We start from the raw sequence: 27,742 nt of genomic DNA on the forward strand, positions 1-27,742 counted from the left end.
CATTTTCCTCCCCCCCTTTTCCTCCCTTTCCCGCTCGCGTCCCTCCTCCTCCTCCTTCTCCTCCTTCTCCTCCTTCTCCCCCTCCCCTCACCCCCCTCCCCGTCCGCGTTCCCGGCTCGGCAGGAGCGGCAGGAGGGGCCCGAGCGGAGCGGAGCGGAGCGGGCAGCGCCGGGGATGGGGCGCGGCTCAGCGGGACCGCGGCCCCTCTGCTCCCCACTGTGCCTCCCCCTCCGCGGCCCCCTCTGCTGTCTCCTCGGTCTCCAGCTGGTGCTCGGCGCTGCGCACCCAGGTGGGACTGCGCTCTCTCTCCCTCCCTCCCTCCACTTTCTCGAGTTTTCTTATCGGGGGGAAAAGGGGGGGCGAGAAGCCAAACCACGTTGAGGAGCCAGACCAGGGCTGGGCCCCCCCGGCCGGGCTCCCCCGGGGGAGGGGGTAGCGGGACCCCGGCGGCGGCGCGCAGGGCGGCGGGGGTGGGGTGGGGGGGGAGCGTGCCTCGCTCTAACGGGGATCACAGCGTTGTGGCTTATTTCCTCACGGAATGTTTTATTTGCTTTTACTACGGTTTGCTTTACTCTATCCCTCTCCCGTCGCGGTGCCTTCCGCCGCGTTTTGTTTTCTTCAGTTTAGTCGCGCCGTGTTTTCTTCCCGTTCCGCCACGTTTTCACTCCCTTTTATCACTCTTGAGTTTAACTCCCCGCGCCGAGCGGCCACGCAGCGCCGGCCTCGGCCGGCGGAAACGCTTCCGCGGCCGCGGGGGGGGGAGGCAGGGGGGCTCCTGGACCGGGGGCAGCTGCCGGCCCGCTGCGCTCCGCAGCCCCGCTCCGGCCCTTTGTCTGTCCGGGGAGGGCAGTTCGGGAAGGGGCCGAAGGGGTTTGTTGGAGCTTGCCGCCCTCTCCCATCCTGACCCACTCCCCTCTCCCGACTTGTTAATCTTATGAAAAAGATTTTCATAAAATCTTTTTTTTATCGGATCGGGCCCGAGTGGGTATTTGCAAACTTTGGGGTTTTTTCTAGTAAGTCTTCACAATAAAGTCAACGGGTTGTATTTTATCTTTTTTTAACCTTCTGAAGGCACCATGAGCTAGACACTGGAGACTACTCTGCATGGCCCCTGAAATTGCCGTTTGAGACCCTTTTATTCCCAACACAGTGTAGCCTAGAACTAAGGAACTGCTTTTGGGACTTCCTTGAAATATTTTGGCTATATTCAGAAAATTTTAAGATTTGAAAGAATGCAAAATTGGCCACTTTTGCCCGAAAATAACTGTAATCCCTTGGCCTATTTTGTCAGAGCACATTTAGCGAATCCAAAGCAGATTCGGAAGTGGCAGCATAGAATACATTGATCCCGTCTCCCATCTCCCCTTTCCCCCCCAAGGCTTTCCCCTCTCCCCTCAGTTTCACAGTGCCTGGGGCTGAGATGCGTCACTCAAGGGGCAAATGTGGACTCGATGACAGTGGGCAGCAATCCCATGCCAAGCAAGGGGTCGGTTCTGGCATCAGAGGAGAAACTGCTTGGCTGGGAGACTGAGAAAGTCGGAAGCAATGGGAAAGGAGACCCCTGTATCCTGGGGTACTTGGAAGAGCAGTCAGGGTTTGCTGCTCTTTGTAGACATCTCAACTGGACTTTTCACAGCTGAATTCCTGGTAGACCTCCCCATAATTTACTTGAGGGCCGTGAATTCTTCCTTTTGTGGGTTTTTAGGGGGTTACTTCATTTCAGCAAGGTTTTGCTACCTTTACAGACTGATTCTGGCTGTTTCATCCCAAAAAATGTCAGTGGGGTCCAAATCTCTCAATTCTGAGGACAGAGGCACCTCTATCCTGGCCGTGGGGCGGGAGCAGTGGCAGCCGACCCCATGCCGGGCCTGGGCGAGGAACAAGGCAGCTTTCAGCGGCCGCCAGCCCGCAGGGCCATGTCACTCATGCCTTGCTGGTGCTGAGCACCTTCAGCTCTTTCTCCTCCCCATCCCCACTTTCAGCTGCTCCTGCCTTGCATCAGTCCTGTTTCAGACCTGGTGGATGAAGGGGGTAGAGGATGGCACCAATGGAGGTGCCACATCCAGGATGTCCCAGCACCAGCCTCGATTGCAGCTCAGAGAGGATCTTACTGGGAGTTTGGGATCAGGATGGAGTAGTCCCAAGAGTTCCTTGTTCCCAAGGACACTTTCAGTGGGGGCTAGCCCAGCAGACAAGCATTGATTTCCCTGGAGAGCTCTTGCTTCTTTGAGAGGTTTGTGCCAAACCCTCACTTCCGGGACAGCCAGAAAGGTGAAGCAGAGCTCTTAGCTGAAGGTTTGGGGCTCCTTGCTGGGATATCTTCTTCAGTGCACCCATCTGTGCAGCATTGTGTGGGCACCCACATACCTTCTCAGGGAAACTGAGGCAGCAGCTCCCATCCTGCCATGGCTGCAGGCAGGACAAGATCCTTGTCTCAGTGCCGGGCCTTGGTGCTGGATCAACTTCCCACCCATCCAGTCCTCAGTGTATATCCTGCCATGTCAGCTGTGGGGCAGGAGAGAATGCACAAGGGACCTGGAAAGAATTTACCGCCTGTAGAGCAAACAGAGCAGCCTTTACATGAAGTTCCCCCCATTTTTCCCTTCATAATGGAAATAGCTTGTTGCATGGCAAATGCAGCCCCAAGAAATTATATCTCGATCTTCTTCAGACTGTTTGGGAGCAGGAAAAGGGGTCAGAGCTGGAGCCTGGCAGGGTACAAGGCATAGTGGAAACCTCACCTCCCCACCATCTGCAGCCGCAGCAGCACTGGGACATGGCAGCAGGCTTGGGGATGGTGCTTGTGCAAGAATGACGAGAGTGAAAAGAGATTTAATTTAACCTTCCATGTAAAACTGTACAACTGCAAAACTGTCCTCTTTCCCTAAAGCCCCCCAGCTGGTATGGGGACCCCAGGTGGTTTCCCATGGAGAAACCTTGACAACATGTGCAAAGGCATTTTCAGGCATTGAGGTCTTGGTGAAGGTTAAAGCCATGCTGCAGGTTTTTCTCTCTGGTTTCATTTTCTCTCTGGCTGGATTTTGCACCTTTCCCTGCAGGCAGAGGCACTCTCCTTAAGTATCATTTCCTTAAGTGTTTTCCAGGGAAACATTTTGCCCCAAAATAAAAGCAAATATGTGCTGAGGGTGTTATCATCCCTCTGTACTAAATCATTTTTTCCAGATGATAAATCCATCACAAGAGGCTCTGGTCCCATTGCCTCAGTGGGTGCTTGGAGGAGGGAACACAAGGCTTTGGTCCAACTCTGCCAGAGGTTCCAGTGTTACACTGGGATCATCATTCCCTGCTCAGCCCCATGAATGTGGCTGGATCTTGAGTGGGAGGGACAATGGTAGCTACCTCCCACCCACTCCAGCCCAGCCTAAGCCAGCATTTCCTGATGGGTTGTTTAAGCAATTTGTAAAATTTGTTTCTTCACTTGCAGTGAGGAGCAGGATTTTAATTAATCTGAGCAGTGCCCAGCTCGTAGAGCATCAACATTTTTCTCATTCCTAAGATTGCTTGGAGCCCAAAAGAGACCCACACAGATGCTCTTGATCTTAAAGAACCCATCTGTAATTTCTTAAGGATTAGAAGATGATTAGTGGACTGACTTGGAAGCACTCTTTAGTCTGGGAGCAAAGGTTTGGTGGTTTCAGGGGGCACAGAGTATTTTCCAGTATAATTTCCATCCCACTGCTCAGTCCTGCACTGCACTTTGTGATGTCACAATAAGGACGCATATGGGATTTTCCATGTAAAACAGCCTTGTTTGCAGGATGGTGCATAGGTGGGATGGACAGGTTGAGCTTTTCCCATTCCTCCCTTTGAATCCCTACACGGCAGCTTGGGGCTCTGTAGTAAAGGCCCCATTACCCCAGTAGTGTCTGGTCTGGAAGTGCTGGGCATGAGGCAGACAAAGGGCAGCTGGTGGGAAATTTCATGGTAAAGATAATTTTAATTTAAAAATATGAATGTATGTGGGACACCAGAGACTGCCCCTGGTAGTGTGAATGTTCTTAGTTTTGGTGAATAGGGGTGTCCCTGTCTAGAGACAGTGATACCAGTGCTCAGGGAAGTAACATTAAGAGTGGTACTGGAAAAACAAGGGAGGAGAAATCTATGGATCTTTCATCATTTTGGGGGGAGTTTCTTTAGTAGTTTTGAAATATTTGATAATATTATAATATTTGATAAGTCCTCTGCCAACTGTGCTGGAAGCACCTTGTCTATGGACTTGTCAGGGCTGTCCTGCATGTCACATCACACCACTGGCCATTTTGCTGTCCAGGGGATCTGGGGTGCTGGTGGTTGAGGGAATGGGGACAGTCAGAGGATCTGGGGCCAGAGCAATGCTCAGGGGTGAGTGTTTGACCACTGTGTCCTGAGAGAGAGCCTTTGCCTCTCCCACTGTGTTCTTGGTGGAACCCATTGCACTCCTCCATCCTGGCTGGAGCCCATTCAGTGGATAGTGGTGCCTTTATCTCCCTGCATTCCCTGGGAGTCAGAACCTCTGGGTGAACACAGCTGCTGCAGAGGTGGAACCTGGGCCAGGTCTAGGTAGAAACTGGGGAAAATTTCCATCCTTCTGTCCTTTGCTGGGTACCGGAGGACAGATTCTAGGGCTCTTGTCTCCCTTGTGGCCATTGCTGTGGTGAGTCCCTTGGGCTGTCAAGGGACAAGCATCCCTTCTGGAATGCTTTCATTCATCTGTGACCCAGGCAAGATGTTGGAAAAATGGACTTCTTAATGTCTGCAGAGCGGCTGAAGTGAAGTATGGGGCCCCTTTCTGAAACCTTTATGCGACAGCAGGAGTGAGCAGGGGGGTAGGTAGCCATCATCATTGCAGCCAAGTAAGGAGCTCATCACATACAGCTCCCACCATGTAGACAGTAGCTTCTCTCTGTCTGCTGGGCCAGCCAAGAGGAGTTTCTCAGCTCCAAGTGCACATCCAGCCTCACCATACCCCCATCCAGGCTATCAAAACCTTTACTTTCTTCTTTGTAGCAAGAGGTCCTTAACTCTCTAAGGTCTGTTTTTAAAACAAAACAACAACCACCCTCTTTTATTCTGCAGCTTGGCTTGGAGCACGCAGAGCTGCTTCTGGCAAGTCTGGCCCCAGCCTAGCCTCAGGGTTGCACTGTGCTGGGTGATGCTGTGGGATGTTGGGCATCATTGCTCATTTGCTGTAAACCTCTAATTTAGGAGCATCAGGGGTGGGGGTTGTGTCTCCTCTCAGCTCTGGAGCAGACGGGACTGGTGCCTTTCCTGAGCCAGACGTGTTCTGGGCCTGCCAGAATTTGCAGAAGGCTGCATTTCCTTCCCTTTTTTTTTTTTTTTTTCTGAAGTTCTTCTCTAAGGAGTTGCATGGAGTTACCGATGCCAGAGGCAGCTGAGGGGGAGGTAGAGTCATGATGTCCCTCTCACAGGCTGGGAATGCTCTCGTGTCCTGTGATCGCTGGCACCAGGGATGCTCTAGCTCTGCTGTTGGGAGCTCCCTTGAGCACAGCTGATGCTTTTATCACTGTTTCCTGTTCCCAGCCTGCAGAAAGATGCACAGACCTCCTTCCTTTGGGCAAAAATTGGTGCTCTGCATGGCAGTGGCTATCCTTTCTGCTTTTCTCTACACCAAGACTGTAAGCATCAGCCATGCCTGGGCTGACTGCTGGAGCTGGGCTTTGCTGGGAACTTCTCTCCAACAAGGGGATTTTCCTCCAGACACATAATTTGTCCTGTAACATGAAATTCAAGATGGAGTTGGGACTTTTTTGTGACCCTGCTGTATCCCTCAGCAGAACTGTCTGGGCATAGTCAGGGGCAGTTCTGGGGTCCTGCCCTCCCAAATGTCACTGGAAGGTGAATTGTCAGGCTGGTCTCTCCCCATTCCAGCAGTTCCTTCTCTTCCTCAGGGCTGTGCAGGCTGGGCCCAGCTGATGCTCTGTCAGGTGAAACTCTCCTGTGTTCCACGAGCAATGATTTTTGGTTCTTTGTGGAATCCCAAAATGGCTTGGGTTGAAAGGGTCCTTAAAGGCCATCTCCTTCCACCTTCTGCATTGGCAAGGACAACCTCCACTACTGTGGACTGCTTCAAGCCCCATCCAACCAGGCCTTGGACATTCCCAGTGGTGAGACAGTCACAGATTTTCTGGGCAACCTGTGCCAGGGCCACTCCACCCTCACAGGGAAGAATTTCTTCCCATCTAACCCTGCCCTCCTCCAGCTTAAAGCCACTGTCCTGTCACTCCAGGCCCTTGTCCAAAGTCCCTGTCCGGCTCTCCTGGAGCCCCTTTAGGCACTGGAAGGGGCTCTAAGGTCTCCTTGGAAACTTCTCCAGGCTGAACATCCCCAGCTCTTCCAGCCTGTCTGCATTTTTGTCATATTTTTCTATGGTTTTTTTTTTTAATTCCAGGGGAATTTTTCTTCCCTGCTGCTGATCTTTCCCCCATACTTGGTGCATCCCCACCATGTTTATTGTGAATGAGTTCCTGGTTCCCACAGTTTTTCACTCATCAGGGCCATGTGTGTTTCAGAGCCACTGCTCACCCTTGGGCTGCAAAAATGGGCTGAAATGATGGTGATTTGGAGTAGGTGGCTTGGGGCTGCTGTACCCTCTTTGCTGGCAGGTGAGCCACATTACATGAGGAGGTTCAGGCTGAAAGGGGGATTCCTTTCTGCACTTTGCAAGTGAAGGGTGGGTTTCTTGCTGCAGGACATTACAGGTAAAACCTTTTCCTGGGCTCACAAATCCAAGTGAAGGTGTTAGTAAGCACAGAGGGCTGCAGCCCCTGAGGAAGCTCATGAGTCTCAGAGTGCCAGTGGAGCCCTGTTTGCTGGTATGGCTAGGGCACCTTGTGGGCTTCAAGACTTTGCTGCCTTTACCGTCTGATTTGGAGCAAATCAAATCACTTGGAGCAAATGTGTGTCTGCAGCACAGGAACCTCCGAGAGGGATCCATCCCTCTGGCTCTGGAGGTGTTCAGCCTCCTGTGCAAGCAACTTGGAGCTGTGTTTTTTAGGACATCCCACATAAAGGGGAACCTTGAGTGAAAACAAGGGCAGGGAGCACCTTTCCCAGGGCAGCTGCAGGGCAAGGCTGAGTTCCAGAGGTTTGCAAGGGGCTGTGGCATCACACGGTGCCATGATCACCCTCACAGAGGAGCCAAAGAGGTGGCAGGGGTTGGCAGGGATGTGGTATCAGAGCCTCGCAGCACTGACGTTGGGGACAGCATTTGCTTTCAGTTGTTACTGAAGCCAGAGCCCTGGAGCTGCTCCAGTCTAGGATAACTGGGGCTGGGTTCCTTTTTTGCATTTGCTTCCTGCTGGTGATAGGAGGGTGACAAATGCAATGGAGCAGGGATGCTGTGGGTGTTGTGGGTGGCTGAGCTGGAATGTGCTTGGGGCTGGGTGATGCCAAGGATGCCCATCCATGCTGTGCTGCCGGGCTTTCTCTGTCCAGTGTCCTTGTGGCCTCTCTCATCCAGTGCTGCCCACAGTCCCCAAAATAGCTGAAAGTTTGTGCAGTTTTCCATATTTGCTTGGGGGTGGTAAGGCTGTTGTGGAAAGGGTTGAGCTGAGTTCCTTCAGTTCAGGCTTCCTGCTGGCCAAGAACTTGCTTTTTTTGAGTAATAAAAAAAACCTGGAGCCAGCACAGGATATAAAAGCTCTCTTGAGGGCTGCTTCAAAAGATGGCAGCTTCTCCATCCCTGATGTGTTCAGCCACCAGTGCCAAGGCCGATTTCTCCTGTGGTGCTCAGGTATGAGCCCCCAGTATTTCTCACATGGGTGAGGAGAGTGTTTCTGCTGGCAGAACCAGTGTCCTGCTTTCAGTCCCAGTTCCCCATGTCCCCACCAACACACTGCCTTGTAGCACCAGCTGCTTTCTGTGATCCCACCAGTAGGCTGAAGGCAGCATCCCAGTGGCTGCATGGCTGGAGCAAGACACCATCCTTGATGGAAGTGTGTGGGATTTTGCTTTGGTTTCACAAGTCCTCCACAGAGGAGGAGGACCGGGAGGTGATGGGTTAGAGCTGCTCCAAGCTGGCCCTGCTCAAAAGAGGGAGGCTGCAGGAGGGAGAGACGGAGTGTGCCAATACCAGCCCTGGTTTAATTTTGGTGATTCCAGGTAGAGCGTCCAGCAGGATTGTGTTTTCCAGTGCTCTTTGTCCTGTGCCAGAGGACAGCCCCTCTTTGGGAAGGATCTGCAGGTGTTGATGTGGGTGGGTTTGCATAACTGGGGGATGTTTGGAAAGCTCTGCCTGTGTGATTTCAGGTCCACAGGTGGTACCAAAACCTGAGAAACATCTCTGAAAGGAGTTCAGCCATAGCTGTGCCATGGCCCCTGAGGGTAGTGCAGGACAACAGGCCCTGGAAGGGATGGGGACATTCCCAGTCTCTTTGGGATGCTCCTCTGGAGCCAACTCCTGCAAGGATTGGGTTTGCTCTGCGGAATACCAGCTTGGGAAAAGGGATTCATTGATCCAAACTTGCCTCCTCCCTCCCAACTAAACATCTGTCCTGGGGTCAGGAGTGCTGAAGGATCCTTGCAGTGCCCAGAAGCTTATCCAAGCACCACTGCAAATGTCATGGATACCATGGACCCAGTGAATTCCAAATTCCATAGAAATAAGGGAAAGAAAGGTGTATTTTTGATGAAGCACAGCTTTGCTGCCTTGTGTTGAGCTCATGTGGGTCATCCCCCCCAGCTCCTCCCCAGCAGTGCACAGTGAGCAGTTTTGCTGGAAGAGCTGAGGGGGATGCCAGGGCTGAGCTGGTGCTGGAGCTTTCCCATTCCTTCATGGCCCAGCAGACACTAGGGACACAGACTGCATGGCCTCTCCTGCCTTCTTTGAGCCAGGGGGCTGAGTTGCTTGCAGCATGCAGGGGCTGCCCAAATCCCGTAGCCTATAATTTCCTACCTCCAGCTCTTCTCTTTTTAGAGTAAAATGGTATTTTGTGCTTCTCTGTCCTTGGGCCTGCCCCCTCCAGTCTGGATGGCTTCCTTGAACATAGTGCTACTGCAGGACCACTGGTGAGTGTGGCCCTTGCATGGTGCTGCCAGCCTCAGTGTGGCACCCTGACACTGATTTCTGAGCTACTCCAGGGCTTTTCCAACCTGATATTATTTTTTTCTTGCAAGACAGGGCTCACAGGTGTCCTGTTGCTGATGCTCTCTGTGGTGATACTTATGGTAGAGCAGCTTTTCTGTTCTAAGGAGCAAAGCACTAGTGTTCGGCTTCTTGCAGAGCAAGGCATCAGGCCCCAGGAAGGCCTCGTCCCGCTCCAGTGAGTCACAGCACTGATGCTACATCACCCAAACCTGCTTAAAGGCCCCCATAGCACTGGTGCTGGAGGGGCTTCACTGCCCTCACTGTAGGTGGGAAAGAAAAAGCAATGGGCTGGATGTGGCATGGGTGGTGTTGGCATAGGGAGAAGGTGTTTGGTTGGAGATGAGCTGGTCTCCCACTGTCCAGTTTGGGATCAGGCCAGTTCCAGCTGGAGAAACACCAGCAGCAGCTTAAGGAGCCTGAGCTTCGGCCAGCCAGAATCAGCCCTGTCTAAATTTTTGCTTATTTCTCACCTGCCATGATTTTTAAAATATTTTCAGTGAAACTAAATAAATAAATAAATAAATTTTATTTTATTTTATTAATTAAATATTAAATAAATATTTAAAATTAAATTAAATAAAGCCCTGCAAACAAGCTTTACTTTTGTTCATTTTACATAATAAAAAAAATGTCATCTGGGCTGGGGAAGGGGCCTCTGACATAATTTCAGACACAAAGTTGGGTCGATGCTGGAACTTCCAGAAGAAATAGGGATGTCTGTCTTCCTCCACTTCTTTTTTCCTTTCATACACTGGGTGGAAAAGTTCTGTGAACCAAGATGTTGCTTGAATGTGCAGGAGCTGTCTTTAACAACAGAGCTGGGGCAGGGCGAGGTTGTGGGGAAATAGGAAATGAAAACCTTTTCAGCCCAAAAAATTCATACAATGGCAAAAAACCAAAGCAAACCAAAGCTAAATATAGTGGGGCCCATGAGTTCACTTGGACTTCTGGTGAGTGTTTGTGGTGGAAAAATAGTGGATGTTTCATAACAAAGAACAATAAAAGAGGTGGTGTTGATGTGGTGCTTTAGGAAGATTCTTGCTGGGATGTTGGGATAAGAAGAGACAGTGACAAGCCCTGAGGTGGCTATTTAGCTTAGAAACATTCATTTGGAGAAATAAGGTGTCTTTTAAACTTGACACATCAGATGGAGCAGCGTGTCCCAGCATAAAAAGTCTGGCATTTACTGGTTTATGCAGGTTTTGGGATAAAGTCACATGGTGGAGTGGCCCCCAGTGGTGCTGGGGGTCAGGGAAGCATGATTATGGGCCAACTATGCTTCCTTGGGGAAGCATAGTTGGCCCATGGCAGAAGGCAGGACTGTGGGATGTGTGTGGAGTTAGGGTTGATCTCAGCCTGTCTTCCCTCTTTGGCTGCACCTCTGTCTGCTGGCAGTGATTCCCCTCACTTGGTTTCTGCCTCCCAATGCCTGGGATGGGATTCCAAAGGGTCCTGACATGACATTTTGTATTTGCTGGGGTTGGGGCTGTGCAGGCATTTTCCTTCACAGGGTGGGAGACCTTCCCCAGCAGTTCCTGTTTGCTCCACAGTTTTTAGCAGGTCCCCAGACACACATAGCAGTGATGGATGCGCTGTTTCCCTGCTCTGGTTTTCTCTGCCTGGAGCAGATGGCTGGTGCCAAAGCCATTGGCTTCTCCAGCGCTGGCATCATAGCAATGCCTGGGAGTGCTGCAGCCAAGTGCTGCCCATGGGAGGTCAGTTTTGAACATCTCTAACGATGCAGTTAGAGTAGGCGAGCACTTTGCACTAGCGCCAATGCCCAAGAGCCACCCTTGGTGATGCCACAGTGGATACAGACACCAACCTGTGTCACTCTGCTCAGAGCCCACCAGCAGGAATAGGCACTGGGGCAAACCCTAAGTCAGTGCAAAAGGGAAGTGGTGGTCCCCTGCATCCCAGGTACTCTGCCCAGGGATGCATGCCAAAACTTGCTTTGCACAGAGCCAGAATGTCCTGTCAGGAGTCAGGGCCATGCATGGTACATACTGAATCTCACCCAGCGATGCTTTCACCCTTTCCATTTGTTCTCTCCCCAGACTCCAAAGTGTTTCTCATCTACAACACGGGCACACAGGGCTGCCTGGAGACCAAGGACTCACTGGTGCGACTGACCAAGGGCTGCAATGCCAGTACTCCAGCCCAGCAGTGGAAATGGGTCTCCCGAAATCGTCTCTTCAATGTGGGGGCCATGCAGTGCCTGGGAGTATCATGGCATGGGACCAATGCCACAGCAGGGCCGCACCTCTTGGCCACCTATGAGTGCGACCGCGAGTCAGTGAACATGCGCTGGAGCTGCCGTGGGCTCGGGGAGCAGCTCTCACAGCATCTAGGTGCCCATCTGGGCAATTCCTCCCTGGACAGGGGGGACCAGGTGCATGGCTCACAGTGGAGGACGTATGGCACTGAGGAAGATCTGTGCTCCATGTCCTACTCTGGTAACGCCTCCTTGGGCATTAGTGTTATCTTGTAACCCAAACCAACCCCAAAATGTAAACTGAGGCTGTGGTGCTGCAGCAACTGGGTCGTGCTTGGGAAGCTCAGTCCCAGCTTGTTGGAGCTGCAGAACCAGGCAGGATCAGGGCGATGGGGAATGGGAAGCCTCTGGGCACCACATAGCCCCCCACACTGGGCCAGCCTGCACCCCTCACCCTAAATCTCCCTCCAGCCCCCATAGACACATCCTCAAGCAAGGCCTCCTCTTTTCCCTCAGAGATTTACACCATCCAGGGCAACTCCCATGGGAAGCCCTGCACCATCCCCTTCAAGTACGACAACCAGTGGTTTCACGAGTGCACCAGCACAGGACGGGAGGATGGGCACCTCTGGTGTGCCACCACCCAGGACTATGGCAAGGACGAGAGGTGGGGCTTCTGCCCCATTAAAAGTAAGTAGGGGGACACATCCCATGGAAAAAAGGAAAAACCCCATGCCAATCCCTCTTGGGGACATGCAGGCTTCTTGTCTTCCCCTGCGAGCTGGAGCAGCATGTTATTGGGGTTTATTGGGTTATTGGCATTTTTTTTGTGTCTGTGTTGGGTGCTCACCCTGCTCATCCCCACAGGCAATGACTGTGAGACCTTTTGGGACAAGGACCACCTCACAAACAGCTGCTACCAGTTCAACTTCCAGTCAACCCTGTCATGGCAGGAAGCCTGGAATAGCTGTGAGCAGCAAGGGGCCAACCTGCTGAGCATCACAGAGATCCATGAGCAGACCTACATCAATGGTGAGATTCTGGCAGCCTATCTGTGCACTCCTCATCGGGATCAGAGCTGATGGCAATGTGGGCATTGCCACTGCCAGTTTGCTCTGCTTGCCCCAGGTCTGAGGGGGTGACAAACTGGGGACTGAGCTGGGCTTGGGGGAATGATTCTGCCCCGCTGGCTGTGTTGGTTCCAGGTCTGTTGACTGGGTACAGCTCCACGCTCTGGATTGGCCTGAATGACCTGGACATCAATGGAGGCTGGCAGTGGTCAGACAACTCACCCCTCAAGTACCTCAACTGGGAGAATGGTGAGACAGGGGAGGTTGTGGTGTTGATGGGGCTTGAGGAACACCCTGTGACCACCAGAGGCAAGGGAGGTGACCCAGGCTGCTGCAGGGTATCCCCTTGCTGCATAGGGACAGAGAGCCCCAGGGGCCTGTGTAACAGCCTGGGACATCTGTGGAGCTGGAGCAGGGACACAGGGTGCTAAGGCGGAATTGGCCCTCTGCAAACGTTCATTGACCCTGTGGATAACGTGGATTGTCATTCCTTGTTTGGTGGGTTGCTGCATCCCTGCTTAGTGCTGGAGTGTGGCTGAGAAATGGTTCCCAGCTGCAGACACCCATCGCTAATCCTGGGGTACTCAGAGGGAAGAGGGCCCATTGATCATACCTGGTGCCATCACCCAAAGGCACTTGGGGGAAAATAGTGATATTCTTGGAGTAGATTTGAGGGCAGGCGGGAGAATTTCAGGTCTGGTGTTTTGACCCCTTGACTGCTATTGACATTTCCAGGTATAACAGTGACCCTTTGGGTTCTTATGCACCGAGCCACTATTAATAATCCTGGGCACTATAAATAATCCAGGAGTTGTGTCTTCATCTTGCAAAATAACAAAATAAAAGGGGTTTTAATGGTGTTGAAGCCAGGAGAGCTGCATTGCTGGCTCTGTCCTGACTCCTCCTTATCCCCAGTAGCCTGTCCCCTCCTTATCCCACTCTCCAGACCAGCCCGACAACCCCAGTGAGGAGAACTGCGGGGTGATTCGCACTGAGTCATCTGGGGGATGGCAGAACCGCGACTGTGGCATCGCCCTCCCCTACGTCTGCAAGAAGAAACCCAATGCCACAGCTGACCCCTTCCTGACAGGTGAGCAGGGGATGACCAGCACTGGGAATGGGCAGCTCTATAACCCATCTGGTGCTCCCACCCCAGCATGGTCAGGGGATGCTGCCCATATATGTACCCATGGTGTTCTCAGCTTGCTGGTGTCCTAGGTGTGCAGAGCAGGGCTTGAGCTCCCTAGATTAGAAGAAGTCACCCCCAAGGAACATTTCCAAGAAGTGCTTTATGCCATTCCAGATTGGATGGTAAGGGAGGGATGGAGAGCAGCTTGTCCCTGTGGTCCACAGGGGAAGAGATGCTCTCTGCTCTGCCCTCATTCTTCTGCAGACAGAAAGGATTTTGTTTTGTCCCTTGTCAAGACACCATTACCACAACTCGCACTCCCTATTATATTTTGGCCGTGGCTTTCCCACTGTGGCTTTGGCTTTGCCTGCTGAGCACTTGTAGGACTGCGGTTCTTTCCCTGCCAAAGAGAGGGCTGGATAGCTGGGCAGGAACCCTCAGGCTGCTTTGTGTCTTGCCAGACTCGTGGTCGGAGGTGAAGGTGGACTGTGAGCCCAGCTGGCAACCCTTCCAGTCCAACTGCTACCGGCTGGTAGGAGAGAAAAAGAGCTGGCAGGAGGCGAAGAAGACCTGCCTGCGGAGCGGGGGTGATTTGGTCAGCATCCACACCCTCTCTGAGCTGGAATTTGTCACCAAGGAAATCAAGCAAGGTAAGAGGTGCTTTCTATGCCAGCAGCCCCTTTCCTGTCTTGTGGGGTCCATGGAAAAGTCCCTGGATGTGCTGGAGGTTGCAGAGTTGACTTCGTGCTTGTGCAGGGAGCGGAGGTCCCAGGCTGGGGGGTGCTGTGTTCCTTGGAGGAGCCCATAATCTGGGGGCATCCTCCATCCTGCAAATAAAAAAGCTGTTTCCAGAGCCTGCAGTGCTAAGTCAAAACTACACAGCTGCAGCTGGGAATAGTGCTAGTCCCAGCTAGTTAATGTTTGAAAAGATGGGAAAAAAATTTCTGCTGGACTTGCTGGAGGTGGCTACCAAGGAGATTGAGGAGAGTGGAGGAAGGAGAGGAAATACTGCTGCCCCCAGGCTGGGAGCAGACTGGGATGTGCTGGAAAGGAATGGTTGAAAACCAGTAGTTCACTGGACCTGAGCTTGCAGTCCTGGACTTGTACTCCCATACTGCTAGCCCCTTTCTGAAAGCTGCAGGCAAATGTCCCTGTGTTTTCCACTGTGGCGGTCCATGTCCTTGTAATTTCCCACCTCTAGGTCCATCCTTGCAGGCAGGAGCTGCACTGTCCTCTCCTGCCCTCTCCTGCCCACTGGCATAAGGAGTAGCCCTGAGTGGGTTTTGGCAGGTACTGGTGCAGAGACCAGTTCCATCATGAGGGCTGAGGTCATGGGGGATTCTGCACAGGATCAGCCAGGAGGAGGGAACTTCACTCCCTCCCTTCCTGTCCTGGCAGATGTGGAGGAGCTCTGGATTGGCCTAAATGACCTCAAGCTGCAAATGAACTTCGAGTGGTCAGACGGAACGCCTGTGAGGTTCACATACTGGCACCCCTTCGAGCCCAACAACTTCCGTGACAGCCTGGAGGACTGTGTTACCATCTGGGGACCCGTGAGAACCTGGAGGGGATGGGGGGTTATCCTGCACGTCTGCAGGGAGCACTGCAGCATCCTCATTGCTGAAAAAGGCATTCCTCAGGGAGTGTCCCCAGATGAGTTCAGCCTAGCTCATCTGAGCCATTGGGATGGGAGGAATCTGTCTCATCATCCTTGGGGATTTGGTGTAGGGAAGTAAAGTCTTTGGACTCAGTGTAGGGATGGAGGGGCTGGGACATCCCCTAGGTTGTCAGATGGGCTCATTGCCATTCTTCTTACCATCCTGCAGGAAGGGAGGTGGAATGACAGCCCCTGTAACCAGACCCTGCCCTCCATCTGCAAAAAGCCTGGTCGGGTGAGCCAGGAGAAGGAGGAGGATGATCACGGGTGCCGAAAGGTGAGGGGCACATGGGGCAGCAGTGGTTCTGGCTGCTCCACGATTCTGCATGGTGCTTGAGGCTTCAAGGGGACCTTTCCCTAAAACCATTTTGGAGAGCCCCGATATGCAGCACCCAGAGCAGCTGGTCGGTGCCTGAGAGCTGCTGAGCTGGAGCACTCTGGGGCTGCTGAGCCCCTTGCTGCTGTGGTGGAGGAGTCCATGGGAAGAAATTGGGACACAAAACACATGTGTCTGGGCACATTGTCCAAGACTCTCCCCATCAGGCAGCCTTGGCTGCCAGCAGAGATGTTCATTTTATCCCCCCTTCCCTCTATTTGTGCCAAAACACAGGAGCACATGGGAGCCTTGCAGGATGGAGGTGGCTGCCAGCCTTATGCCTTGACAAGATGGCAGGTTGCCTCTTCCAGGCAGTGCATGGGCATTTTGGGGACACTAAACCAGCAGATTCTCACTCAGCCTGTGCCCTGCCTTGATTTCCCCAGCTGTCACACAGGGCTGAAGCTGGCCTGTTCCCACGCTTGCTGGGAAGTGGCTTTTGTGGTTCTATGCAAAGCCTCCAAGCACTGAATCTGGCAGCAGCATGGCTCTTGAACTTCTCCCAGCCTTTCAGAGCTGGCCGGCATGCTTGCACCCTGGCTAGCAAGCAGCCACTCCAGGCCAACTCCCAGAGGCACTGCTGGGCTCCTCCCATGTCCTTGTCCCATTTCTAGCAGTTGCTTGGCTATGCCAGAGCTTGGGGAAGCACAGCAGCCAGGAGAGCTGCCATGCAGAGCCAGATTTGAGGGCTGCCAGACATAGCTGGAAGAGCCTCTGTGTCCACAGTTGCTGGGGATGAGATGCTCAGTTGCAGAGTTCTGCTACCATTCATCTGCGTGTCCCCAAAGTAGTCCTGAGGACTGCCTGTTTAGATTTAACTTCCTCCTGGCTCTCCAACCCCAGTCTTAGCTTGGCCTTGGGTGCCCACTAGAGATGCACTGGGAAACAAACTGTGAGGGATAAATGAACCAATGAACCAATGCAAGGGACAAATGAACCAAGAACCATCCTTCTCTATTTACTCATTCTCAGTGAGGACTTTTGCCACCCAGAGGCAGAAGCTGGTGGAGAGGAGGCACATCTTGCTCAGGCATTTGGTCCTATCTACTCCAGCCACTGTGCTGGTTTTTCATAGTGGCCTTGCTGCTTTTTCCGCCTTTAAAAAAATCTCCTTTATTTCAGGAACAGCCTTAAAAAGGAAGCAACAAAGTATAGAGGTATGGGCAGTGGGAAAGGCAGATCAGGAGAGGGATGTGAGGGCACACTGGAGTTGGAAGCTGGAGGCAACACTTGGGGTTGGGGATCTTGTCCTGGTCCTCTTTTAGATCACAGGGACTTGTGGTGCTGTGTGTGGGAGTGCACCCTTGGGGTATTAGGGGTGCTGAGGCTGGTGCTGGTCGGGGACCCATCTGGGGACATTGCGTCGTCCCAGGACAGGCAATGGGTTGGTTGCTCAGTTGCATCCATGCTGTTCCAGAGGGACCCAGCTTAATGGGTCTGTACCTGGATTTGTCAGCTTTGGAGAAAGGCTGTAGGAGCAGGAACTTGGAGGAAAAACTGGATTTGAGGTTGTTTTCATTTCCTAAAGTGCTCTCCTGCTTCTTTCTCCACTGTGCTGATGACACTGCATATGGCATGTGCCCCCACTGTCCTTCCAATGCCCGGGGGATCCAGGAGTAGAACCCTAGTGATGCTTCCCCCTTCCAGGGGGTCCATGAGCCTGGAGCCACTTGGCTCCTTGGCTGAGCCACTTCACCCTTGTGAAGGGTGTATGTCCCCTCTTGCAGATGAGCCCCCATGTCCCTCCTGACTTTACCACCACCGCTGCCAGCCCCAGGGCCACCCTGCTCCCTGCTCTGGCAGAAAACAGACACTATTGTGTCTCCAACCCCGGAGAGACTCCAACATCAACAAGGCAGGGGATTAAAGCTGGCTGCGGTGGTACTCGCTTTGGACTCAGTCCTGCAGTGTAAAGAGGAGGATTGTGTTTCCCTGCCTGCTCCCCGGCCGGGGTTCAACACTGGCAGGGAGAGCTGTTTCCCCAGCTTTGAAGCTGCCTGGGTGTTTGTTTTCCCTTGTAGCCATGTCTTCTGGGGCCAGTGGCTTGTTGAAGCTCAAAGCTGAGCAGGGTCAAGCTGGGGCAGTGGGGAGCAGGAGACCTCCCAGGAGAAGGCAGAGGGGATGGTGGGGAACTTGGGATGTTGCTCTCATGCCCTGGGATTGCTCCCATCCTTCTGGGGAGGTCCAGGTGGGCAGTGGTGGATGTTCCCTGTCACCCGTCCCCAGGGCTGGAAGTGGCACAGTCCATCCTGCTTCTGGCTGGGCGAGGACCGTGTCCCCTACAGTGATGCCCGCAAGATGTGCTCTGACTACAGCTCCACACTGGTTACCATCACTAACAGGTCAGTGCCATGCCAGTGGTGGTGGGTTTGCCCCAAAACAAGCCCTGCATGGAAGTGACTTCAAAGGGCTGGAGCATCATGGGCAGCTCAGTGTCTCAGTGGGTGATCCCACTCTCACTGTTCCTCCAGGTTCGAGCAGGCATTTGTGAGCAGCCTCATCTATGGCTGGGATGGGGAGTATTTTTGGACAGCTCTGCAGGACCTCAATGAGACAGGCGCATTCCACTGGCTGAGCGGTGATGAGGTGACATACACTCACTGGAACCGCAACCAGCCCGGTAAGGGATGGGGGTGGGATGAGGACTCCCCCTTCATATAGGGCAGGGCTGGCACTGCCCCCCAATACACTCCAGTTCTAAGGCTGGCATCTCTCCCTGCTCTCATGAGCACTCCAGGTTACAACAAGGGTGGCTGCATGGCCCTGGCCACTGGCAGCTCCATGGGGCTGTGGGAGGTGAAGAACTGCAGCACCTTCAAGGCCAAGTACATCTGTCGACAGAACTTGGGCACCCCAGTCAATCCTGAACTGCCCAGTCCTTTCCCCACGCCCAGCCTCACTGCCACCTGCCCCCCAGGATGGAGCTCCGACCCCAAACTTCGTCACTGCTACAAGGTGAAGGGGGATTGGACAGGTTGGTGTGGGAATGTACATGCCTCCCCAGTGCAGGGGAGTGAAGGGGCACATTTTGGTGCTTGCAAGAGGCACTCCACAACCCTGGCTGGGGCTGGATGACACCACTGTGCCCTGGAACATGGCTGCCTGCAGGTTGGAACAGGGCTCTGCTCCTGTTCTGCTGCTGAGCCTCCCATGCTGTGGGTTTTTCCTTTCCCAGGTATTCAACTTCGAAAAGCTGCAAGAGAAGAAGACGTGGATCGCTGCACAGGAATTCTGCCGGGAGCTGGGAGCCCAGCTGCTCAGCCTAGGCAGCTACGAGGAGGAGCATTTTGTTGCCAACACCCTAAACAAGATTTTTGGGTGAGAGTCTGGGGGCGTCAGTGTGTGTCCCACTGCTGGTGTGTGCTTGCCACAAGCCCACAGTTCTCCTGGTGGTCTAGCACATGTGAGTGGATGGATGGATGGATGGATGGATGGATGGATGGATGGATGGATGGATGGATGGATGGATGGATGGATGGATGGATGGATGGATGGATGGATGGATGGATGGATGGATGGATGGATGGATGGATGGATGGATGGATGGATGGATGGATGGATGGATGGATGGATGCATAGATGGATGCATGGATGGATGCATAGATGGATGCATAGATGGATGCATAGATGGATGGATGCATGGATGCATGGATGGATGAATCTCTCTGTGCACAGACTGGTGTACAGAAAGTTCATCAGTTGGTGTGGCTAATGTGGGAGATGCATAGGAAGTTCAGTGTAATTTGGGGATGGAGCATGGGTTTAAAGCAGCTGTAATCCTGAGAAAGCATGCCTGTTATCCCAGTTCCTATCTTCAGGTATGTGGGGATGGCAGGCTTTGAAAACAAACAGAAAAAGCCTTGATTATAAATATATGTTTGTATGTAAGTATAAACCCCTCTGGTTTGAAGGGGGTTGTGTACTCACATGTCCCCCTGGGTCCTCATAGGGAGTCAGAACCGGAGCTCCATGAGCAGCACTGGTTCTGGATTGGCCTGAACCGGCGAGATCCTGCTGGGGACCAGAGCTGGAGGTGGAGCGACGGGCTGGGGGTGAGTCCAGGGGGCATTTGAGTTGTGGGAGGGACGAATCTGGTGCTGGTGGAAAGAACTAACACTGCCCATCTCTCTTAACCCCCAGTTTTTCTACCACAACTTTGACCGCAGCAACTATGATGATGATGACATCCGGAGCTGCACAGTGCTGGATCTGGCCTCCCTGCAGTGGATGCCGATGCAGTGTGAAGCCCAGCTGGACTGGATCTGCAAACTGCCCAAAGGTACTGGCAAAGGGGTCCCCAAACCCATCAGCTGTGACTGACCTGGAGGAGCATTGGCTGTGGGGTGGTGGAATCCTTGGGAGGAGGGAGGGTGGTTCCTAATTCAGGGACTGGGAGAGGTGCTCCCAGTCACTTCTGGGGGAATTCAGGAGGGGCATCCTGCCATTGTAGCCCATGGATGGTTTGCGGAGAAGCATCCATGGGAGCATCCCCCACCGACACCTCTTGCCCTTTCTCCAGGTGCCGATGTGAAGGAGCCGGAGATCACAACCCAAGGTGTGTTAGCCACAGCCTTTTGACAGTCACAGAATATTTTGAGTTGGAAAGGACCTACAAGGACCATTGAGTCCAGCTCCTAGCCTTGCACCCCAACAATCCCACGCTGTGCTTTAGAGTGTTGTCCAAATGCTCCTTGAGCTCTGGCAGCCTTGGAGCCATAGTTACTGCCCTGGAGAGCCTGTTCAGTGCCTGACCACCCACTGAGGGAAGAACCTTTTCCTGAAATCCAACCTCAACCCCTCCTGGCTCAACTTCAGGTCATGCATAGACCACCTGATGTCTTCAATGGGTGTCTGTCTGCTACAGTGTTATTAAGAGGAGAATGGATCCTGGGCAGGGTTGTGGGAGGGAGGGGAACCCAGGCATCCCGCTGCAGCTCCGTTGCAGGAGAGGGACAAAAGCAAAGCAGCCCAACAGACAGGGATATGGGTATCCTGGCAGGGTGACTTTGGCAGGGGTGTCAGCCTCACTGTGAGGTCTGGTCTCTGCCTGCAGGCAGCAAAGAGTGGGTGAAGTACCAGGAGGCCGAGTACAAGTTCTTTGAACACCACTCAACATGGCTGCAGGCACAGCGCATCTGCAGCTGGTTCCAGGCTGAGCTGACGTCAGTGCACAGCAAAGCCGAGCTGCACTTTCTGGGCCAGAACCTGAAGAAGGTACCAAGGGGACAGGAACTTCCCAGGGCACTGGTGGCCATGGGCTCTGCTACCTTGTGGGTGCTCTTCCTTGCCTTCTTTCACCCTTCTCTGGACGGACCGTTTTTGGGGGTGCTGGGTTTTGCTGGGGTCATGATGGATTTGTGTGGTGGCTGGTCCTGATGCCTGGGGGTGGGTTTGGGGCTTAGCAATGTGATGTTTTTTGCCTTGCTTTGCAAGCTGGGGAAGGGTGTCTGATCCCCATGGCAGTCTCGGTTGCCCCCAAAGACTCTTCAGTCCCTGAAGGGCACTGATATGTCCTCTCTGGGCATGCAGTTCTCCAGGGGCCAGGAGGAACACTGGTGGATTGGACTGCACACCTACGAGAACAACGGGAGGTTCAAGTAAGTCACAGACAGCCACTGTATCCCTACTCTACAGTGCCCATCACATCCCCATACTACTATGTCCCTGCACACTACTGACCCCACATCTCAGAGTGCTGTGACTCAGCAGCTGCATCTCAGGGGTCTCATCCTGGGATGCTGGGCTGGAGATTCCTCACCCAAGAGGGTAGCGGGGGAAAACGCTCCCAGTAAGGGCATTCAAGTGGTCCCATTCACCAAGTCACTGCTCATCCTCCTGATGCTGTTCCAGGTGGTCTGATGGGTCTCTCCTCAACTTTGTCTCTTGGGCACCAGGCAAGCCTCGGCCCATCAGCAAGGACAGGAAGTGTGTGTACATGACAGCCAGCCGAGGTGAGGGCAGGGCAGGGCAGGGCTCCACATGGGGCTCTGAGTGGCTGGGGCACTGGTACCAGTGCAGAGGGGCATCATGCCCAGCCTGTCCCTTCCTGCAGAGGACTGGGGGGACCAGAAGTGCATGACAGCGCTGCCTTACATCTGCAAGCGAAGCAATGGGACAGCTGTGAAGCCTTCCCTCTTTCCGGTACCTGGTGCCACAAGTGGGGGCTGTCCCCAAGGCTGGCTGCTCTTCCTCAATAAGGTACCACTGGAGGGAGAGGGGACAGTAGGATGGGAGAGGGGATGGCAGGATGGAAAGGGGATGGCTACTTCCTGGTGTTCCACCAGCCCTGCGAAGGCACAGAGGGGGTGGCTGCAAAATGGCAGGATGGAGATGCCTGCACATGTTTTATGGGGAGTGCTGGGGGGTGCATTTACAGGGATACTGGGAGACATGCTGTGGGATGGCGAAGGTGAGGTGTGTGCGCAGGTTTGGCAGGAGAGATGTGGAAGGGCCAGAGGGATTGGGGTGGCCCCCATGAGGATGTGAAGGGAAGAAGAACCATTGTAGCCGAATGGGGCTGCAGAGGGTGGCTGAGTGGGGAGGGTGCAGGGCTCAGGGTTGGGGTCAGCGGCACCTCCTGGCCCATCCTGTGCCCCTGCGTGTGCAGTGTTTCAGCTTCAATGGCCACAACAATGGCGAGATAGTGACGTGGCCAGAGGCGAAGCAGTTGTGTGAGAACCAGGGTGCCATCCTGGCCACAATTGCCAGCCCCCTGGAGCAGGGTAGGTCTCTTCTGCCCCACCACCCCACCAGGGTTCTACCTGCCAGGGGTGGTCCTCAGCATCTCACCTGTTATTTGCAGCCTTCATCACATCCATGCTGCCCAACATCTCCTTGGACCTCTGGATTGGCCTGCACGATGCCCAGGGGGAGTTCCAGTGGGTGGCGGGGGAGCCGCTGCAGCACGTGAGCTGGGCACCTGGAGAGCCCTCAGGCTGCAGCTCTTCCAGCCCCAATGACAAGCCGGTGAGGGAGGTTCCCTATAACACCCCCTTCCCCCAGGAAGGTCCCACAGTGCCAGGCCCAGCCTTGGTAAAGGAAAGATTGAGTGGGCTGAGGTGGCTCTCAAAGGATGCAGCCCTGCAGGGTGGGGGTTTCTGGCATTGGAATCTCTGTGGTGTAGGACACCAGTGCTAAGGGGCAGTGCTGATCTTGTGGTTTGGCTGTGCAGACCAACTGTGTTGTGGTGTGGCATGGCTCACCCCCCCTCTTCACGGGACGCTGGGATGACCGGAGCTGCCTGGAGGAGAAACATGGCTATGTCTGCCAGCGGAGCATAGGTAGGAGGGGGATGATGGGACAGCCCCAGCTCTCTTGGCTCAGGATCTGCCACTGCCACCCTGGTGCCCCATGCTGTGGTGGGACTGGGGAGCCTGGGACAATGGGTTTAGCTTAGGGAGACAGATTTAACTTAGGCGGATGGGTCCCTGATACCAGCCTTTTTGGGACAGCCCCAAACCTGTGTACACCAACCTGGCTTGGTGTGTCCCCACAGGGACATGCATCCTGGTGGACAGCTCCTAGGTGGGGATGGTGCTAGGGTGTCACTGCTTGTCATTCCTGAGGATGTCCCTCTGCCCTTCCCAGTTGCACCAGGATGTCACCAGGTGCAACCAGCACAATACTGCCAGGGACAGACTGGTCTGGGTAGGGATGGACAAAAGGGTGACCCACCTGGGATGCAGGAACGTCCTCTCTGCCCTCTGACCATGTCTCTTTGCTCCTCCAGACCTGGCCCTGAGCCCTGCACAGGCACCATTCCCTCCTCCTCCTACTGGCACCCTCTTTTACCACAACAGCACTTACCGCATCCTGCAGAAACCCCTCAGGTGGCATGAGGCACTGCTGCTCTGCGAGACCCTCAATGCCACCCTGGCCACCATCCCCAACCCCTACAGCCAGGCCTTCCTCACGCAGGCCATCAGCAGCCTGCAGGCTCCGCTCTGGATTGGGTTGGCCAATGATGAGGTGAGGGAAGGGGGCAGGCACCTGGGGCACAGGTCCCCAGAGGGATCACAGCAGCCTCCCAGGTGCCTCCTCCCTGTGGTGTTCCAGGGAGGCCGGAGCTACTCGTGGCTGACAGAGGAGAATCTCATCTACACTAACTGGCAGGACGGAGAGCCTCAGCAGATCACCGGCTGCTCCTACATGGACACAGATGGGAGCTGGCGCACAGCTGGCTGTGACACCAGGCTGCAGGGGGGCATCTGCCAGCTCCAAACAGGTGCTGGCCAGGGGGCCTGGTGTAGTCTGGGTGGGGTGTAACCAAGGGTTGGAGACAGCATCCCACCAGGGACCTTCTGGAGCATGTCCTTGTGGGTCTGGGTGCCCCAGTGTGCTCTGGTACCCCAACATCCTGTGCCCCAACCACACCTTTAATATACCATGTGCTCCCCAGGTCACCCCCGCATGCACAAGTGGACCTACAGTGGCAGCTGTCCCAAATCACTGGAGGACTCGTCCTGGATCCCCTTCCGGGACCACTGCTACACCTTCCACATGGAGATCACTCTTGGGCAGAAGGATGCCATGAAGAGGTGCCAGAAAGGTATGAGGGAGCTGGGGTGGTAAAGGAGGGTGATGCATCCTTGGAAATGGAAGAGAGTGGGATCCCCAGGATGTTTGTGGGTGCAGCAGAGCCCCCTTGTCGCTGTGCCCCTGTCCAGCCTTGGTCAGTCATCATCTCCTTGCTGTTCCGTGTTAGGGTTCCCCAATCGTCGTGTTGTTCACAGGTGGGTTCTGAACTTTGTCCTGTTGGGAACTGCTGCCCCCTAACTCAATCCTCTCAGTTCTGGGCTCCTCTGTGACAGTCTTCCCTCTGCAGTTGGCGGCACAGTGTTGTCCATCCAGGATGAGATGGAGAATGTCTTTGTGTGGGAGCATCTCCAGGCGTACGAGGGCCTTTCCAAGGGGGCCTGGCTGGGCATGACCTTCAATCCCAAAGGTACAAAGGAAGGAATGAGGTTTGAGATACTTCCTCAGGCACCTCCATGAGCTCCCTCCAAGTCTCTGGTGAGCAGAGGAAGCTGTTGGTGCTAGCACCACTGAGGAGGGCTCATACCACAGTGTGACCAGGTGCACCAGTGTCTCAGGCTGTGCTGGACATACTGCATGTGCCATCCTCTGGCTCAGTGGGATAGGAAACCCAAAGCCTTCTTCAAGGCATTGGAGCCTGCAATTCAGGAAGGTGTGCTGTAGCCCCTGGTCCTCATCACACTGCCCCACCATAGAATCACAGAATCATGGGATGGTTTGGGTTGGAAGAGACCTTAAGGCCAAACCAGTCTCACCCCCTGCCATGGACAGGGCCACCTTCCACTAGATCAGGTTTTCCAGAGCCCTGTCACACTTCCTTGTACTTTCTGAACTGGACCAAAGGTGGGGTGTCCTCTTCATCTTCCTTAAGCCTAATTTTCCCATTTCCCAGGTGGCACCTTGGTTTGGCATGACAACAGTGCTGTGAACTACTCCAACTGGGGCCAGCATGACACGGGGCCAAGCATGCTTAGCCAGAACAGCTGCTACTGGATCCAGAGCAGCAACGGCGTGTGGCGTCTGGGCTCTTGCACAAATGTAACCATGGGGGTCATTTGCAAGATCCCGCGAGGTAGGGACCCCTCTGCTGCTTGAGGCTTTCTGGGCTGATGATGTAGGGTGAGCCAGGGGTCTGAGCAGGGTGGTGCATGGCAGAACTGTCACAGTGCAGCACCAACCACATGTTTTCAGTAATTCCAGTGCAGGGGCTTGTATGGGTTGGTGTTGGGGTTTGCAGGTCTCCATTGGGCTCAGTGATGGGCTGTGCCTAGTGTGTGTCATTGGCTGCATCAGCTCCTTGGGGCAGGATGAGGCCGGTGGGACAGTGGTAGAGCAGAGCCAGAGGACCACCCCAGCTATTCATCACCTGTTGCCCGTGTGGTGCAGCACTGGGAGCAGAGCAGAGTGTGGGTCCAGAGTTGCTGATTGTGGGAAGACGGGAGGGTGTCGTGACTATGCACTCACCCATTTATGTTGCCATTGCAGTGGAGGAGAGCAGCTTTTCCAGGGCAGGTGAGTAGCACCATCAGCCTGGGCATAGTACTGGGACTGGAAACCAGGACTGAGAGCCCAACTTGTGTAAATAATGAAAGGAATGGGGTTTACGGGTGGGGAATGCCATTGACTTTGGCCTTAGGACTCCTCAGCAGCAGGAGCCATCCTTTCATGAAGGTGTGTGTCTGCCCAGCTGCTTGCCGGACTCCTTTCAGTGCCCACACTGCCTGGTCAGTCATGGGGATGGCCAGCATGTCTGCTGGTAGGATCCCAAAGATCCATCCCAGGCAGCTGCTAAATGTTCATACACACCACAAAAGACCCAGGGAGTCTGCCCAGGAGCAAGATGTCCACAAAACACCAAAGCAGATTGGCAGAGTCACAGAATATGCTGAGCTGTAAGGGACCCACCAGGACCAAGGATCGTTGAGTCCAGCTCTTTAAGTGAATGACCCATACGGAAATCAAATCCACAACCTTGGTGTTATTAGCGTCATGCTTAACTAACGGAGCTAATCTCATTCCATTCCTGTCCTGCTCTGAGTCACCACAGAGGAAACAGGCTCTCCAGGGCAGTGGTCAGCCCCAGGACTGCCAGAGCTCTGGAAGTGTTTGGTCAGCACTCTTAGGCACAGTGTGGGATTCTTGGAGTGTCCTGTGCAGGTCCAGGAGTTGGACTTGGTGGCCTTTGTGGGTTCCTTCGAACTCAGGACATTCTATGATTAAATCACCCTGCCCAGATACATGGGTCTAGCTGGAGCCCCACCAGCCTCAGCCTCTCCTGCAGGCCGAGAAGGGAGCAGGAGCCATCTGTCTGCCTCTCAACAGCCTTTTCCTCCCTGCAGCTCTGCCAGAGAACACAACAGCCATCGCAGTGGTTGTGCTGTCGACACTGGCACTGTGCACTGTGCTGGGGGTCATTGTCTTCCTGTACAAGCGCCGACAGAGTGCAGAGTGCAGCGCCTTTGAAAGCGCTCGCTACAGTCGCACCACCTCCAACCCCAGTGAATCTGCCGAAAAGAACATCCTGGTGTCGGACATGGAGATGAACGAGCAGCAAGACTAATGGCAGAGGGGATGCTGGGGATGGGGATCTGGGGAGGGGGGAGGATGGAGAGCATCATGCATGCTATCCCCCATGCTGCATGGGGCAGGGGTGGCAGCAGGACTGGTGTGGCAGGGCAGGGAGAGGGGCTGGGATCAGGGCTGCAGTCCAGCCAGGTGGGCAAAAGGAGGGAGCCAGGGTCCCTCCTGCCCCACATGTCACTGCTGTCACCTCTGCGCTTGTCCCCAGCTGCTGGGATTTTGCCTGCAGCAGCTGTGGTGGCAGTTTCAGAGCTAAAAAGGTTTGAGAGAAGTTGCTGCACAAGTTTGAGAGCTTTCCAGTGGCATGAACAGGCTCCAAGACACCTTTGCCTTGGGAGAAAGCAAGTGCAGGCATTCAGGGCCCTGCAGCAGGCTCTTCCCCCAGGAACCGAGCTGGTGTCCACGAAGACATCCTCCCAGGCAAGAGGTCTCCAAAGCCGAACTACCTCCCCTCTGTGTGCAGCGGCAAGGGCCCTGCTAGCTCATAGCCCCGTCACTGTGTCGCTCCTTCCCTCTCTTCGGCCGGCCTCATCCCCACCTCCAGCAGAAAGCAGAGACACTGTTGCAGCGATCCCAGCATGAAGCCCCACAGGATGAGCAATGGAATCTTCTCCTCCCTGGCAAATTCTTAGGGCTGTGTACAGCCCCAGTGACGCTGTGGCAGCTTCCCTGTTCTGTAAGCCAGAGCTTGTCCCATTTTCTCTGATGTGTGTGTCCCCCAAATAACTGCACAGGAAGGAGAGCACCACAGCAAACTACCAGCCCAGCCCCTCTGATGGAGCACCCTCAGCATCCCAGACCCTACAGGAGAAGTTTGGTTCCAAGGCAGGAGATCTGGGACCACCCTCTATGCCTTGCCAGGCAGGGATGGCATGGAGCTGGGGTCACTTGCCACTGGTGCCTTGTTGGGCCCAGAAGGCTGAGGATCAGTGCTGTAGGGTGGGGAGGATTTGGGAAGCTTTGGTGTTGTTTTGAAGTTGGTGGTTTGTTGGTTTTCTAAGGAAATTATGGTAGCTTTTTTTGCTATACTGTACTGAGTGCGTGCTGAATATATACTTTTTTTCACACAGCTGA

At 54.2% G+C, this 27,742-nt stretch overlaps 1 protein-coding gene across 1 annotated transcript; it reads left to right on the top strand.

Annotated features, from left to right (window-relative positions):
* On the top strand, positions 1-27,742 carry MRC2 (mannose receptor C type 2). The gene is made up of 30 exons (XM_030231462.2): positions 1-289; positions 11,164-11,562; positions 11,838-12,011; positions 12,189-12,353; positions 12,527-12,640; positions 13,338-13,481; positions 13,982-14,170; positions 14,919-15,073; positions 15,347-15,454; positions 17,780-17,895; positions 18,025-18,173; positions 18,291-18,508; positions 18,729-18,871; positions 19,503-19,605; positions 19,694-19,832; positions 20,073-20,108; positions 20,607-20,767; positions 21,083-21,150; positions 21,404-21,504; positions 21,606-21,751; positions 22,161-22,275; positions 22,356-22,519; positions 22,725-22,833; positions 23,283-23,521; positions 23,609-23,777; positions 23,952-24,101; positions 24,378-24,497; positions 24,981-25,160; positions 25,574-25,600; positions 26,428-27,742. The coding sequence occupies exons 1-30, from the start codon at positions 175-177 to the stop codon at positions 26,646-26,648; spliced, it is 4,437 nt and encodes a 1,478-aa protein (XP_030087322.1). The 5' UTR covers positions 1-174; the 3' UTR covers positions 26,649-27,742.

Source organism: Serinus canaria, chromosome 27 (assembly GCF_022539315.1).
Source record: "Serinus canaria isolate serCan28SL12 chromosome 27, serCan2020, whole genome shotgun sequence".
NCBI classification, from domain to species: Eukaryota; Metazoa; Chordata; class Aves; order Passeriformes; family Fringillidae; genus Serinus; species Serinus canaria.

Excerpts from the sequence above, each read along its gene's own strand:
- MRC2 (XM_030231462.2), top strand. The coding sequence starts at position 175 with ATGGGGCGCGGCTCAGCGGGACCGCGGCCCCTCTGCTCCCCACTGTGC. Across the intron at positions 22,276-22,355 it reads TGCCAGCCCCCTGGAGCAGG|CCTTCATCACATCCATGCTG; the intron begins GTAGGTCTCTTC and ends TGTTATTTGCAG. Across the intron at positions 25,161-25,573 it reads CATTTGCAAGATCCCGCGAG|TGGAGGAGAGCAGCTTTTCC; the intron begins GTAGGGACCCCT and ends TTGCCATTGCAG.